Source organism: Ambystoma mexicanum, chromosome 13 (genome assembly GCF_040938575.1).
Source record: "Ambystoma mexicanum isolate Mex_15411 chromosome 13, UKY_AmexF1_1, whole genome shotgun sequence".
NCBI lineage: Eukaryota > Metazoa > Chordata > Amphibia > Caudata > Ambystomatidae > Ambystoma > Ambystoma mexicanum.
The window spans coordinates 6,636,149-6,651,929 of NC_090938.1; the positions used below are offsets into that span (position 1 = coordinate 6,636,149).

The window sequence follows — 15,781 nt, forward strand, 5'->3', positions numbered from 1 at the left end:
AGCCAGATGGACTGTTGTATGCACGATGGATGAGTCCTTGAATGGACAGACCATTGGCTGAACAGATAGCAGGATTGATTCTTGTGTGCACGATGGATGAGCCCTTGAATGGACAGATCATTGGCCGAACGGATAGCCAGATGGATTGTTGTATGCATGATGGATGAGTCCTTGATGGACAGCTCATTGGCTGAATGGATAGCCAGATGGACTGTTGTATGCACGATGGATGAGTCCTTGAATGGACAGATCATTGGCTGAACGGATAGCCAGATGGACTGTTGTATGCACGATGGATGAGTCCTTGAATTGACAGATCATTGGCTGAACGGGTAGCCAGAACGACTGTTGTATGCACGATGGATGAGTCCTTGAATGGACAGATCATTGGCTGAACGGATAGCCAGATGGACTGTTGTATGCACGATGGATGAGTCCTTGAATGGACAGATCATTGTCTGAACGGATAGCCACATGGATTGTTGTATGGTTGATGGATGAGTCCTTGAATGGACAGACCATTGGCTGAACGGATTGGCAGATGGATGGTTGTATGCGTGATGGATGTGTCCTTGAATGGACAGGTCATTGGCTGGACGGGTAGCCAGATGGATTGCTGTATGAGTGATGGATGAGTCCTTGAATGGACAGATCATTAGCTGGATGGATAGCCAGATGGATTATTGTATGCACGATGGATGAGTCCTTGAATGGACAGATCATTGGCTGAACGGATAGCCAGATGGACTGTTGTATGCACGATGGATGAGTCCTTGAATTGACAGATCATTGGCTGAACGGATAGCCAGATGGACTGTTGTATGCACGATGGATGAGTCCTTGAATTGACAGATCATTGGCTGAATGGATAGACAGATGGATTGTTGTATGCGTGATGGATGAGTCCTTGAATGGACAGATCATTGGCTGAACAGATAGCAGGATTGATTCTTGTGTGCACGATGGATGAGCCCTTGAATGGACAGATCATTGGCCGAACGGATAGCCAGATGGATTGTTGTATGCATGATGGATGAGTCCTTGATGGACGGCTCATTGGCTGAATGGATAGCCAGATGGACTGTTGTATGCACGATGGATGAGTCCTCGAATGGACAGATCATTGGCTGAACGGATAGCCAGATGGACTGTTGTATGCACGATGGATGAGTCCTTGAATGGACAGATCATTGGCTGAACAGATAGCCAGATGGACTGTTGTATGCACGATGGATGAGTCCTTGAATGGACAGATCATTGTCTGAACGGATAGCCAGATGGATTGTTGTATGCGTGATGGATGGGTCCTTGAATGGACAGACCATTGGCTGAACGGATTGGCAGATGGATGGTTGTATGCATGGTGGATGTGTCCTTGAATGGACAGGTCATTGGCTGGACGGATAGCCAGATGGATTGCTGTATGCGTGATGGATGAGTCCTTGAATGGACAGATCATTAGCTGAACGGATAGCCAGATGGACTGTTGTATGCACGATGGATGAGTCCTTGAATTGACAGATTGTTGGCTGAACGGATAGCCAGATGGACTGTTGTATGCACGATGGATGAGTCCTTGAATGGACAGATAGTTGTCTGAACGGATAGCCAGATGGATTGTTGTATGCGTGATGGATGAGTCCTTGAATGGACAGACCATTGGCTGAACGGATTGGCAAATGGATGGTTGTATGCATGATGGATGTGTCCTTGAATTGACAGATCATTGGCTGAACGGATAGCCAGATGGACTGTTGTATGCACAATGGATGAGTCCTTGAATTGACAGACCATTGGCTGAACGGATTGGCAAATGGATGGTTGTATGCATGATGGATGAGTCCTTGAATGGACAGATCATTGGCTGAACGGATAGCCAGATGGACTGTTGTATGCACAATGGATGAGTCCTTGAATTGACAGATCATTGGCTGAACGGATAGCCAGATGGACTGTTGTATGCACGATGGATGAGTCCTTGAATGGACAGATCATTGGCTGAACGGATAGCCAGATGGACTGTTGTATGCACGATGGATGAGTCCTTGAATGGACAGATCGTTGTCTGAACGGATAGCCAGATGGATTGTTGTATGCGTGATGGATGAGTCCTTGAATGGACAGACCATTGGCTGAACGGATTGGCAGATGGATGGTTGTATGCATGATGGATGTGTCCTTGAATGGACAGGTCATTGGCTGGATGGATAGCCAGATGGATTGCTGTATGCGTGATGGATGAGTCCTTGAATGGACAGATCATTAGCTGGACGGATAGCCAGATGGATTGCTGTATGCGTGATGGATGAGTCCTTGAATGGACAGATCATTAGCTGGACGGATAGCCAGATGGACTGTTGTATGCACGATGGATGAGTCCTTGAATTGACAGATCATTGGCTGAACGGATAGCCAGATGGACTGTTGTATGCACGATGGATGAGTCCTTGAATAGGCAGATCATTGGCTGAACGGATAGCCAGATAGATTGTTGTATGCATGATGGATGAGTCCTTGAATGGACGGCTCTTTGGCTGAACGGATAGCCAGATGGATTGTTGTATGCACGATGGATGAGTCCTTGAATTGACAGATCATTGCTGAACGGATAGCCAGATGGACTGTTGTATGCACGATGGATGAGTCCTTGAATGGACAGATCATTGGCTGAACAGATAGCCAGATGGACCGTTGTATGCGTGATGGATGTGTCCTTGAATGGACAGATCATTGTCTGAACGGATAGCCAGATGGATTGTTGTATGCGTGATGGATGAGTCCTTGAATGGACAGACCATTGGCTGAACGGATGGCCAGATGGATGGTTGTATGCATGATGGATGTGTCCTTGAATGGACAGACCATTGGCTGAACGGATAGCCAGATGGACTGTTGTATGCACGATGGATGAGTCCTTGAATGGACAGATCATTGGCTGAACGGATAGCCAGATGGATTGTTGTATGCATGATGGATGAGTCCTTGAATGGACGACTCATTGGCTGAATGGATAGCCAGATGGATGCTTGTGTGTGTGATGGATGAGTCCTTGATGGACGGCTCATTGGCTGAATGGATAGCCGGATGGATGCTTGTGTGTGTTAGGCAGAAACCTGTGCAGTTCCCTTAGGGAACACTGCAAAAGATTTAAGACTACAGGTATAGCAGTAAACCCACTTGGTAGCAGTCTGCACCACCCAGATTTACCTGGTAGCTGTGGCTGAGCAGTCAGACTTCCCTCAAGAAGAGTTAGGCAGTATGCAAAGTATACACAATAGGTACTCAAACACAATAGTACAAGTAAACACTGACCAGAGCTTGGTTTCAAAAGTATATAGTTATTTATTTTAAGAACACATAAGTTGAAAACACTCTAGCAATATATAGTAAAACACAGTTAAATGGAAAGCAGCCCCAACCCTTATTCCTAACTAGACAACTCTTGGTTAACACCACATAATTCAAACAGAGGTGAGTGCTTAACGTTAGATGACACTCTAGAGGTTTAAAGAAGGGAGGGAAAAAGAGCAGAATTAGGATAAACACACCACTCTAAGGTCAAGAACACTTGCAGTAGGCTCAAAGAAGCACAAAGTCACAGGTGAGCAAAAGTCACTAGGCAGGGCCCACTCTTAGAGCAGACAGAGCGAAAATGTGCCCAAGATCACACAGTTATTAGGGATTCAGAGTCTTGCAAAAGAGTTCAGAAAGAGTTTAGAGAGGCTTAGAAAGTTTAGCCAGGGTGTCCCAGGCACTCCCAGGTTCAAAAGCCGGGGGCTAAAACTACCCCGTACAGTCGGTGGCAAGGGAAGCCAGGCGGAACACGGTACCTTAAATGGGAAGGATCCTCCAGCGGCGGCAGTTGTTCCAGGCAGTGGCAGCAAGGCTCGACGTCGGTCAGGGAAGAAGAAGTTCTCGCTGAAGGGCAGAAGAAGAAGGTCGTTGCACTGCCCGGGAAGAAACCAGCCGCTGAGTCCTCCGGTTAAAGGGTTGTACCGACTTTCGTGGTTGTGGTAAAAGTGTGGTATTCCGGTTGCCGGGGTGCTTGGCACGGGCAAGGCGGCCACGAGATACCTCGAAGAAGCGGAAAGAAGGTGAAAACTGGTTGTCCCCACCAGTCAAGGGAAGGAGCCACCCCATTAAGAGTTCTCCTCGGTCGTTGGGAAAAGTGGTGTGACGGTTCAGCAGGGCTCCACAGGGTGGTGTCGTCGTAGCAGGTCGGCTCAGCTCTTCCCTCGTCGGATTCTTGGTCCTGTGGCGACTTCTGAAGTTCCAGTCCCCAAAGCCCTGCTTTTATGCAGCAAACCCCCATTCACCCAGCCTAGCTGTCACTCAAACATGCTAAGTGGTGAGCCGGCCGGCTCACCACTTGGGCCAATCAGGACGGAGTGCGACTTGAGTTACCAAGGTAACTCAGTCCAGGGGGCCTAAATCCCCCTCCACCCCTCCTAAGTACCCCAGACAGAGTGGCACCACTTTGGAGGGCTTCTGTGGAGAAGCCCGCCAAAAGTGGAACAAAGGGCTCCACTTTGGGTCAGAGTTACAGAGGCGAACGCCAACGCCATTTTAGAATCAAGTTTTGGCAAAAAATCCCAACCGGAGTTTTAATAATAAATATATAAACCGGCGGTATGTTTGAGGCTACCGTAAATAAATAATTAAATGTGTTAGCCTAAAACAATGGGAAATCCCATAGGAAAATATTCGCGGTTGAATATAAAAAGTAGTTTCCACTGCCACCAGCCAAAACTCGTTCAGGGGGGACGGAGACGTGCCCCTTCGACTAACAGACCCTGGGGCAATCGAATTGCCCCAGCCAGTACGTCCACAATATGATGGTTTGTACTGGTTCTGTTCAGGATTTAAGACTAGTAAAGTCTTTGGTGACTTTACATGCCCTGGGAGACAGTAGTCAGTCCCAGGGTATGGAGTCTATGTTGGGGAGTCCCTAGGACACCCCTGGGTTACTGCACAGAGGGTGCTGTGTAACCCACATCACAAAAATACATGAGGCCCTATGGAGTAAAAGACCCCATAGCCCATTCAACACAAGGTTTAACCAAGAAAACACACTTCAAACATGCCCAAGAGTGAGGGTAAAAGAGTCTCACTCTTGGCAGGAGAAAAAAAGAAACCCCAGAAATCCAGCAAAGCTGCTGGGGGACTCACTAGGTAGGGAAATTCAGCCTAAACAGAGAATTCTCCCTAACAGTGTGCGTGATGGATGAGTCCTTGAATGGACAGATCATTGTCTGAACGGATAGCCAGATGGATTGTTGTATGCGTGCTGGATGAGTCCTTGAATGGACAGATCATTGTCTGAATGATAGCCAGATGGATTCTTGCATGCACGATGGATGAGTCCTTGAATGGACAGATCATTGGCTGAACGGATAGCCAGATGGATGGTTGTATGCACGATGGATGAGTCCTTGAATTGACAGATCATTGGCTGAACAGATAGCCAGATGGACTTTTGTATGCACGATGGATGAGTCCTTGAATTGACAGATCATTGGCTGAACGGATAGCCAGATGGATTGTTGTATGCGTGATGGATGAGTCCTTGAATGGACAGATCATTGGCTGAACGGATAGCCAGATGGACTGTTGTATGCACGATGGATGAGTCCTTGAATGGACAGATCATTGGCTGAACAGATAGCAGGATTGATTCTTGTGTGCACGATGGATGAGCCCTTGAATGGACAGATCATTGGCCGAACGGATAGCCAGATGGATTGTTGTATGCATGATGGATGAGTCCTTGATGGACAGCTCATTGGCCGAATGGATAGCCAGATGGACTGTTGTATGCACGATGGATGAGTCCTTGAATGGACAGATCATTGGCTGAACGGATAGCCAGATGGACTGTTGTATGCACGATGGATGAGTCCTTGAATTGACAGATCATTGGCTGAACGGATAGCCAGATGGACTGTTGTATGCACGATGGATGAGTCCTTGAATGGACAGATCATTGGCTGAACGGATAGCCAGATGGACTGTTGTATGCACGATGGATGAGTCCTTGAATGGACAGATCATTGTCTGAACGGATAGCCAGATGGATTGTTGTATGCGTGATGGATGAGTCCTTGAATGGACAGACAATTGGCTGAATGGATAGCCAGATGGATGCTTGTGTGTGTGATGGATGAGTCCTTGATGGACGGCTCATTGGCTGAATGGATAGCTGGATGGATGCTTGTGTGCGTGATGGATGAGTCCTTGAATGGACAGATCATTGTCTGAACGGATAGCCAGATGGACTGTTGTATGCACGATGGATGAGTCCTTGAATGGACAGATCATTGTCTGAACGGATAGCCAGATGGACTGTTGTATGCACGATGGATGAGTCCTTGAATGGACAGATCATTGGCTGAACAGATAGCAGGATTGATTCTTGTGTGCACGATGGATGAGCCCTTGAATGGACAGATCATTGGCCGAACGGATAGCCAGATGGATTGTTGTATGCATGATGGATGAGTCCTTGATGGACAGCTCATTGGCCGAATGGATAGCCAGATGGACTGTTGTATGCACGATGGATGAGTCCTTGAATGGACAGATCATTGGCTGAACGGATAGCCAGATGGACTGTTGTATGCACGATGGATGAGTCCTTGAATGGACAGGCCATTGGCTGAACGGATGGCCAGATGGATGGTTGTATGCATGATGGATGTGTCCTTGAATGGACAGACCATTGGCTGAACGGATAGCCAGATGGACTGTTGTATGCACGATGGATGAGTCCTTGAATGGACAGATCATTGGCTGAACGGATAGCCAGATGGATTGTTGTATGCATGATGGATGAGTCCTTGAATGGACGGCTCATTGGCTGAATGGATAGCCAGATGGATGCTTGTGTGTGTGATGGATGAGTCCTTGATGGACGGCTCATTGGCTGAATGGATAGCTGGATGGATGCTTGTGTGCGTGATGGATGAGTCCTTGAATGGACAGATCATTGTCTGAACGGATAGCCAGATGGATTGTTGTGTGCATGCTGGATGAGTCCTTGAATGGACAGATCATTGTCTGAATGGATAGCCAGATGGATTCTTGCATGCACAATGGATGAGTCCTTGAATGGACAGATTATTGGCTGAACGGATAGCCAGATGGATGGTTGTATGCACGATGGATGAGTCCTTGAATTGACAGATCATTGGCTGAACGGATAGCCAGATGGACTGTTGTATGCGTGATGGATGAGTCCTTGAATTGACAGATCATTGGCTGAACGGATAGCCAGATGGATTGTTGTATGCGTGATGGATGAGTCCTTGAATGGACAGATCATTGGCTGAACGGATAGCCAGATGGACTGTTGTATGCACGATCAATGAGTCCTTGAATTGACAGATCATTGGCTGAACGGATAGCCAGAACGACTGTTGTATGCACGATGGATGAGTCCATGAATGGACAGGTCATTGGCTGGACGGATAGCCAGATGGATTGTTGTATGCGTGATGGATGAGTCCTTGAATGGACAGGCCATTGGCTGAACGGATGGCCAGATGGATGGTTGTATGCATGATGGATGTGTCCTTGAATGGACAGACCATTGGCTGAACGGATAGCCAGATGGACTGTTGTATGCACGATGGATGAGTCCTTGAATGGACAGATCATTGGCTGAACGGATAGCCAGATGGATTGTTGTATGCATGATGGATGAGTCCTTGAATGGACGGCTCATTGGCTGAATGGATAACCAGATGGATGCTTGTGTGTGTGATGGATGAGTCCTTGATGGACGGCTCATTGGCTGAATGGATAGCTGGATGGATGCTTGTGTGCGTGATGGATGAGTCCTTGAATGGACAGATCATTGTCTGAACGGATAGCCAGATGGATTGTTGTGTGCGTGCTGGATGAGTCCTTGAATGGACAGATCATTGTCTGAATGGATAGCCAGATGGATTCTTGCATGCACAATGGATGAGTCCTTGAATGGACAGATTATTGGCTGAACGGATAGCCAGATGGATGGTTGTATGCACGATGGATGAGTCCTTGAATTGACAGATCATTGGCTGAACGGATAGCCAGATGGACTGTTGTATGCGTGATGGATGAGTCCTTGAATTGACAGATCATTGGCTGAACGGATAGCCAGATGGATTGTTGTATGCGTGATGGATGAGTCCTTGAATGGACAGATCATTGGCTGAACGGATAGCCAGATGGACTGTTGTATGCACGATGGATGAGTCCTTGAATGGACAGACCATTGGCTGAACAGATAGCAGGATTGATTCTTGTGTGCACGATGGATGAGCCCTTGAATGGACAGATCATTGGCCGAACGGATAGCCAGATGGATTGTTGTATGCATGATGGATGAGTCCTTGATGGACGGCTCATTGGCTGAATGGATAGCCAGATGGACTGTTGTATGCACGATGGATGAGTCCTTGAATGGACAGATCATTGGCTGAACGGATAGCCAGATGGACTGTTGTATGCACGATGGATGAGTCCTTGAATTGACAGATCATTGGCTGAACGGATAGCCAGAACGACTGTTGTATGCACGATGGATGAGTCCTTGAATGGACAGATCATTGGCTGAACGGATAGCCAGATGGACTGTTGTATGCACGATGGATGAGTCCTTGAATGGACAGATCATTGTCTGAACGGATAGCCACATGGATTGTTGTATGCGTGATGGATGAGTCCTTGAATGGACAGACCATTGGCTGAACGGATTGGCAGATGGATGGTTGTATGCGTGATGGATGTGTCCTTGAATGGACAGGTCATTGGCTGGACGGATAGCGAGATGGATTGCTGTATGCGTGATGGATGAGTCCTTGAATGGACAGATCATTAGCTGGATGGATAGCCAGATGGATTATTGTATGCACGATGGATGAGTCCTTGAATGGACAGATCATTGGCTGAACGGATAGCCAGATGGACTGTTGTATGCACGATGGATGAGTCCTTGAATTGACAGATCATTGGCTGAACGGATAGCCAGATGGACTGTTGTATGCACGATGGATGAGTCCTTGAATAGACAGATCATTGGCTGAACGGATAGCCAGATGGATTGTTGTATGCGTGATGGATGAGTCCTTGAATGGACAGATCATTAGCTGGACGGATAGCCAGATGGACTGTTGTATGCACAATGGATGAGTCCTTGAATAGACAGATCATTGGCTGAACGGATAGCCAGATGGATTGTTGTATGCACGATGGATGAGTCCTTGAATTGACAGATCATTGGCTGAACGGATAGCCAGATGGACTGTTTATGTACGATGGATGAGTCCTTGAATGGACAGATCATTGGCTGAACGGATAGCCAGATGGATTGTTGTATGCACGATGGATGAGTCTTTGAATGGACGGCTCATTGGCTGAACGGATAGCCAGATGGATTGTTGTATGCACGATGGATGAGTCCTTGAATTGACAGATCATTGGCTGAACGGATAGCCAGATGGACTGTTGTATGCACGATGGATGAGTCCTTGAATTGACAGATCATTGGCTGAACGGATAGCCAGATGGACTGTTGTATGCACGATGGATGAGTCCTTGAATTGACAGATCATTGGCTGAACGGATAGCCAGATGGACTGTTGTATGCGCGATGGATGAGTCCTTGAATGGACAGATCATTGTCTGAACGGATAGCCAGATGGATTGTTGTATGCGTGATGGATGAGTCCTTGAATGGACAGACCATTGGCTGAACGGATAGCCAGATGGACTGTTGTATGCACGATGGATGAGTCCTTGAATGGACAGATCATTGTCTGAACGGATAGCCAGATGGATGGTTGTATGCGTGATGGATGTGTCCTTGAATGGACAGATCATTGTCTGAACGGATAGCCAGATGGATTGTTCTATGCGTGATGGATGAGTCCTTGAATGGACAGACCATTGGCTGAACGGATGGCCAGATGGATGGTTGTATGCATGATGGATGTGTCCTTGAATGGACAGACCATTGGCTGAACGGATAGCCAGATGGACTGTTGTATGCACGATGGATGAGTCCTTGAATGGACAGATGATTGGCTGAACGGATAGCCAGATGGACTGTTGTATGCACGATGGATGAGTCCTTGAATGGACAGATCATTGGCTGAACGGATAGCCAGATGGATTGTTGTATGCATGATGGATGAGTCCTTGAATGGACGGCTCATTGTCTGAACGGATAGCCAGATGGATGCTTGTGTGCGTGATGGATGAGTCCTTGAATGGACGGCTCATTGGCTGAATGGATAGCCAGATGGATGCTTGTGTGTGTGATGGATGAGTCCTTGAATGGACAGATCATTGGCTCAACGGATAGCCAGATGGACTGTTGTATGCGTGATGGATGAGTCCTTGAATGGACAGATCATTGGCTGAACGGATAGTCAGATGGACTGTTGTATGCGTGATGGATGAGTCCTTGAATGGACGGCTCATTGGCTGAACGGATAGCCAGATGGACTGTTGTATGCGTGATGGATGAGTCCTTGAATGGACGGCTCATTGGCTGAACGGATAGCCAGATGGACTGTTGTATGCACGATGGATGAGTCCTTGAATGGACAGATCATTGGCTGAACGGATAGCCAGATGGACTGTTGTATGCGTGATGGATGAGTCCTTGAATGGACGGCTCATTGGCTGAACGGATTGGCAGATGGATTGTTGTATGCACGATGGATGAGTCCTGGAATGGACAGGTCATTGGCTGGACGGATAGCCAGATGGATACTTGTGTGTGTGATGGATGAGTCCTTGATGGACGGCTCATTGGCTGAATGGATAGCCAGATGGATGCTTGTGTGCGTGATGGATGAGTCCTTGATGGACGGCTCATTGGCTGAATGGATAGCCGGATGGATGCTTCTGTGCGTGATGGATGAGTCCTTGATGGACGGCTCATTGGCTGAATGGATAGCCGGATGGATGCTTTTGTGCGTGATGGATGAGTCCTTGATGGACGGCTCATTGGCTGAACGGATAGCCAGATGGATGGTTGTATGCGTGATGGATGAGTCCTTGAATGGACAGATCATTGCTGAACGGATAGCCAGATGGACTGTTGTATGCACGATGGATGAGTCCTTGAATTGACAGATCATTGGCTGAACGGATAGCCAGATGGACTGTTGTATGCACGATGGATGAGTCCTTGAATTGACAGATCATTGGCTGAACGGATAGCCAGATGGACTGTTGTATGCACGATGGATGAGTCCTTGAATTGACAGATCATTGGCTGAACGGATAGCCAGATGGACTGTTGTATGCGCGATGGATGAGTCCTTGAATGGACAGATCATTGTCTGAACGGATAGCCAGATGGATTGTTGTATGCGTGATGGATGAGTCCTTGAATGGACAGACCATTGGCTGAACGGATAGCCAGATGGACTGTTGTATGCACGATGGATGAGTCCTTGAATGGACAGATCATTGTCTGAACGGATAGCCAGATGGATGGTTGTATGCGTGATGGATGTGTCCTTGAATGGACAGATCATTGTCTGAACGGATAGCCAGATGGATTGTTTTATGCGTGATGGATGTGTCCTTGAATGGACAGACCATTGGCTGAACGGATAGCCAGATGGACTGTTGTATGCACGATGGATGAGTCCTTGAATGGACAGACGATTGGCTGAACGGATAGCCAGATGGACTGTTGTATGCACGATGGATGAGTCCTTGAATGGACAGATCATTGGCTGAACGGATAGCCAGATGGATTGTTGTATGCACGATGGATGAGTCCTTGAATGGACGGCTCATTGTCTGAACGGATAGCCAGATGGATACTTGTGTGTGTGATGGATGAGTCCTTGATGGACGGCTCATTGGCTGAATGGATAGCCGGATGGATGCTTCTGTGCGTGATGGATGAGTCCTTGATGGACGGCTCATTGGCTGAATGGATAGCCGGATGGATGCTTTTGTGTGTGATGGATGAGTCCTTGATGGACGGCTCATTGGCTGAACGGATAGCCAGATGGATGGTTGTATGCGTGATGGATGAGTCCTTGAATGGACAGATCATTGCTGAATGGATAGCCAGATGGATTGTTGTATGCACGATGGATGAGTCCTTGATGGACGGCTCATTGGCTGAATGGATAGCCAGATGGATGCTTGTGTGCGTGATGGATGAGCCTATGGATATATATAATCATTTATGATCTCTTTTTCTTCTTTGCAGTGGCATTTCCTCTGGAGAAGGAGAATTGAAGACATCCCAAAGCATGTCAAGGCCAAGCGGCAAAAGCATTTACCGTAAGTACCAACCCACAGGGCTCCTTTTTCCAGAAACACTCACCGCCCCACCCATAAAATACACGTGATGTACTCACCAGCAGTGCCTGTGTACCCTTGGCCAGTACGCCCTCGCCTGTTACCCACTCTTGGGCTGTTTAGACACGTGTTGCAATACCTCCATTCTGTGGGTCCACAACCACACGTGGACCCCTAGTGTGTCCGAGCCATTATAGAGGCGTGGCCAAGATGGTCTAACGCGTGGGGCCTGAAGCTAATGTAGTGGGGCCCACCGCAGAGACAGTAACATCTGCAATTGGCCACACAGTGCTGCTGAGGGGGCGTTCACAGATTTTGGGTCGGCTTGGCCCCCTCCGGCCCTACCCTGCCTACACCTCAGCGCCGAAATTAGCCCCTGCTGAAGCCTTGTTGGTATTAATGGGAGGGAGTAATTATCCCCCTCTTTTATGCCCATCCCACTCCCCTCTACGAGGGGATGCTAGGAAGAGGGAGTAACATGTACCGATAGCACACTGCTTGACCCTCGATAGCCCACTGCTTGACCCTCGATAGCACACTGCTTGACCCTCGATAGTCCACTGCTTGAACCCGATAGCACACTGCTTGACCCTCGATAGCACACTGCTTGACCCTCGATAGCCCACTGCTTGACCCCAATAGCCCACTGCTTGACCCTCGATAGCCCACTGCTTGACCCCGATAGCACACTGCTTGACCCTCGATAGAACACTGCTTGACCCTCGATAGCACAATGCTTGACCCTCGATAGCACACTGCTTGACCCTCGATAGGCCACTGCTTGACCCTCGATAGCACACTGCTTGACCCTCAATAGCCCACTGCTTGACCCTCGATAGCACACTGCTTGACCCTCGATAGCCCACTGACCCTCGATAGCACACTGCTTGACCCTCGATAGCCCACTGCTTGACCCCGATAGCACACTGCTTGACCCTCGATAGCACACTGCTTGACACTCACTAGCACAATGCTTGACCCTCGATAGCACACTGCTTGAACCTCGATAGCACACTGCTTGACCCTCGATAGCCCACTGCTTGACCCCGATAGCACACTGCTTGACCCTCGATAGCACTCTGCTTGACCCTCGATAGCCCACTGACCCTCGATAGCACACTGCTTGACCCTCGATAGCCCACTGCTTGACCCCGATAGCACACTGCTTGACCCTCGATAGCACACTGCTTGACCCTCAATAGCACACTGCTTGACACTCACTAGCACACTGCTTGACCCTCGATAGCACACTGCTTGACCCTCGATAGCACACTGCTTGACCCTCGATAGCCCACTGCTTAACCCTCGATAGCACACTGCTTGACCCTCGATAGCCCACTGCTTGACCCTCGATAGCCCACTGCTTGACCCCGATAGCACACTGCTTGACCCTCGATAGCACACTGCTTGACCCTCGATAGCCCACTGCTTGACCCTGATAGCCCACTGCTTGACCCTCGATAGCCCACTGCTTGACCCCAATAGCACACTACTTGACCCTCGATAGCACACTGCTTGACCCTTGATAGCACACTGCTTGACCCTCGATAGCCCACTGCTTGACCCTCGATAGCACACTGCTTGACCCTCGATAGCCCACTGCTTGACCCTCGATAGCACACTGCTTGACCCTCGATAGCACACTGCTTGACACTCACTAGCACACTGCTTGACCCTCGATAGCCCACTGCTTGACCCCGATAGCACACTGCTTGACCCTCGATAACACACTGCTTGACCCTCGATAGCACACTGCTTGACACTCACTAGCACACTGATTGACCCTCGATAGCACACTGCTTGACCCTCGATAGCACACTGCTTGACCCTCAATAGCCCACTGCTTGACCCCGATAGCACACTGCTTGACCCTCGATAGCACACTGCTTGACCCTCGATAGCCCACTGACCCTCGATAGCACACTACTTGACCCTCGATAGCCCACTGCTTGACCCCGATAGCACACTGCTTGACCTTCGATAGCACACTGCTTGACCCTCAATAGCACACTGCTTGACACTCACTAGCACACTGCTTGACCCTCGATAGCACACTGCTTGACCCTCGATAGCACACTGCTTGACCCTCGATAGCCCACTGCTTGATCTTCGAAATCACACTTCTTGACCCTGGAAATCACACTTCTTGACACGCTGTAGGAGCAAGTTCTGAGCTACCCAAGGGATGGCCACAGTGAGACACATTGGCAATGGTTGTCTTCTAAGCATCCACCCTTCCTGTCTTCCTGCAATCGCAGGGTCCATAGCTGAGCATGCGCCAGCATTGAGCGAATGCCCAGGAGGCTAGAAAGACTGGGGGTGCCCAGAAGTGCTGTGGGGAGCTACCAGGCGGAGGCTAGAAGGACTCTGGGGCTGGGGGTGCCCAGAAGTGCTGTGGAGAGCTGATTCAAGGAGGCTAGAAGGAGTCCGGGGCTGGGGTTGCCCAGAAGTGCTGTGGAGAGCTACCAGGAGGAGGCTAGAAGGACTCTGGGGCTGGGGGTGCCCAGAAGTGCTGTGGAGAGCTACCAGGAGGAGGCTAGAAAGACTATGGGGCTGGGGGTGCCCAGAAGTGCTGTGGAGAGCTCACTGGAAGAGGCTAGAAGGACTTCAGGGCTGGGGGTGCCTAGAAGTGCTGGTGAGAGCTACCAGGAGGAGGCCAGAAGGACTCTAGGAGCTGTGGATGACCAGAAGTGCTGTGGAGAGCTGACTCGAGGAGGCTAGAAGGACTCCAGGGGCTGGGGGTGCCCAGACGTGCTGTGGAGAGCTGACTCGAGGAGACTAGAAGGACTCCAGGGGCTGGGGGTGCCCAGGCGTGCTGTGGAGAGCTCACTGGAGGAGGCTAGAAGGACTCCAGGGCTGGGGGTGCCCAGAAGCACAGTGGACAGCTGATTCAAGGACGCTAGAAGGAGCCCAGGTGCTGAGGGCGCCCGGAAGTGCCATGGGAGCTCACTGGAGGAGGATAGAAGGACTACAGGGCTGGGGGTGCCCAGAAGTGCTGGTGAGAGCTACCAGGAGGAGGCTAGAAGGACTCTAAGAGTTGGGGATGACCAGAAGTGCTGTGGAGATCTACCAGGAGGAGGCCAGAAGGACTCTAGGAGCTGGGGATGACCAGAAGTGCTGTGGAGAGCTACCAGGAGGAGGCCAGAAGGAATCTAGGAGCTGGGGATGACCAGAAGTGCTGTGGAGAGCTACCATAGGAGGCTAGAAGGACTCTAGGAGCTGTGGATGACCAGAAGTGCTGTGGAGAGCTGACTCAAGGAGACTAGAAGGACTCCAGGGGCTGGGGGTGCCCAGACGTGCTGTGGAGAGCTCACTGGAGGAGACTAGAGAAGAACACCAGGGGCTGGAGGTGCCAAGAAGCACTGTGGACAGCTGACTCGAGGAGGCTAGAAGGAGTACAGGGCCTGGGGGCGCCCAGAAGTGCTGTGGAGAGCTGACTCGAGGAGGCTAGAAGGAGTGCAGG

At 49.5% G+C, this 15,781-nt stretch overlaps 1 protein-coding gene across 2 annotated transcripts in view; it reads left to right on the forward strand.

Annotated features, from left to right (window-relative positions):
• Positions 1-15,781, forward strand: part of EPS8L3 (EPS8 signaling adaptor L3) — a 467,503-nt gene that overhangs the window by 259,977 nt on the left and 191,745 nt on the right. For both annotated transcript variants that reach the window (XM_069632978.1, XM_069632979.1), the window contains exon 3: positions 12,227-12,300. In XM_069632978.1, coding sequence (XP_069489079.1) covers positions 12,227-12,300 — 74 coding nt within the window. The remainder of the gene's footprint in view (positions 1-12,226; positions 12,301-15,781) is intronic.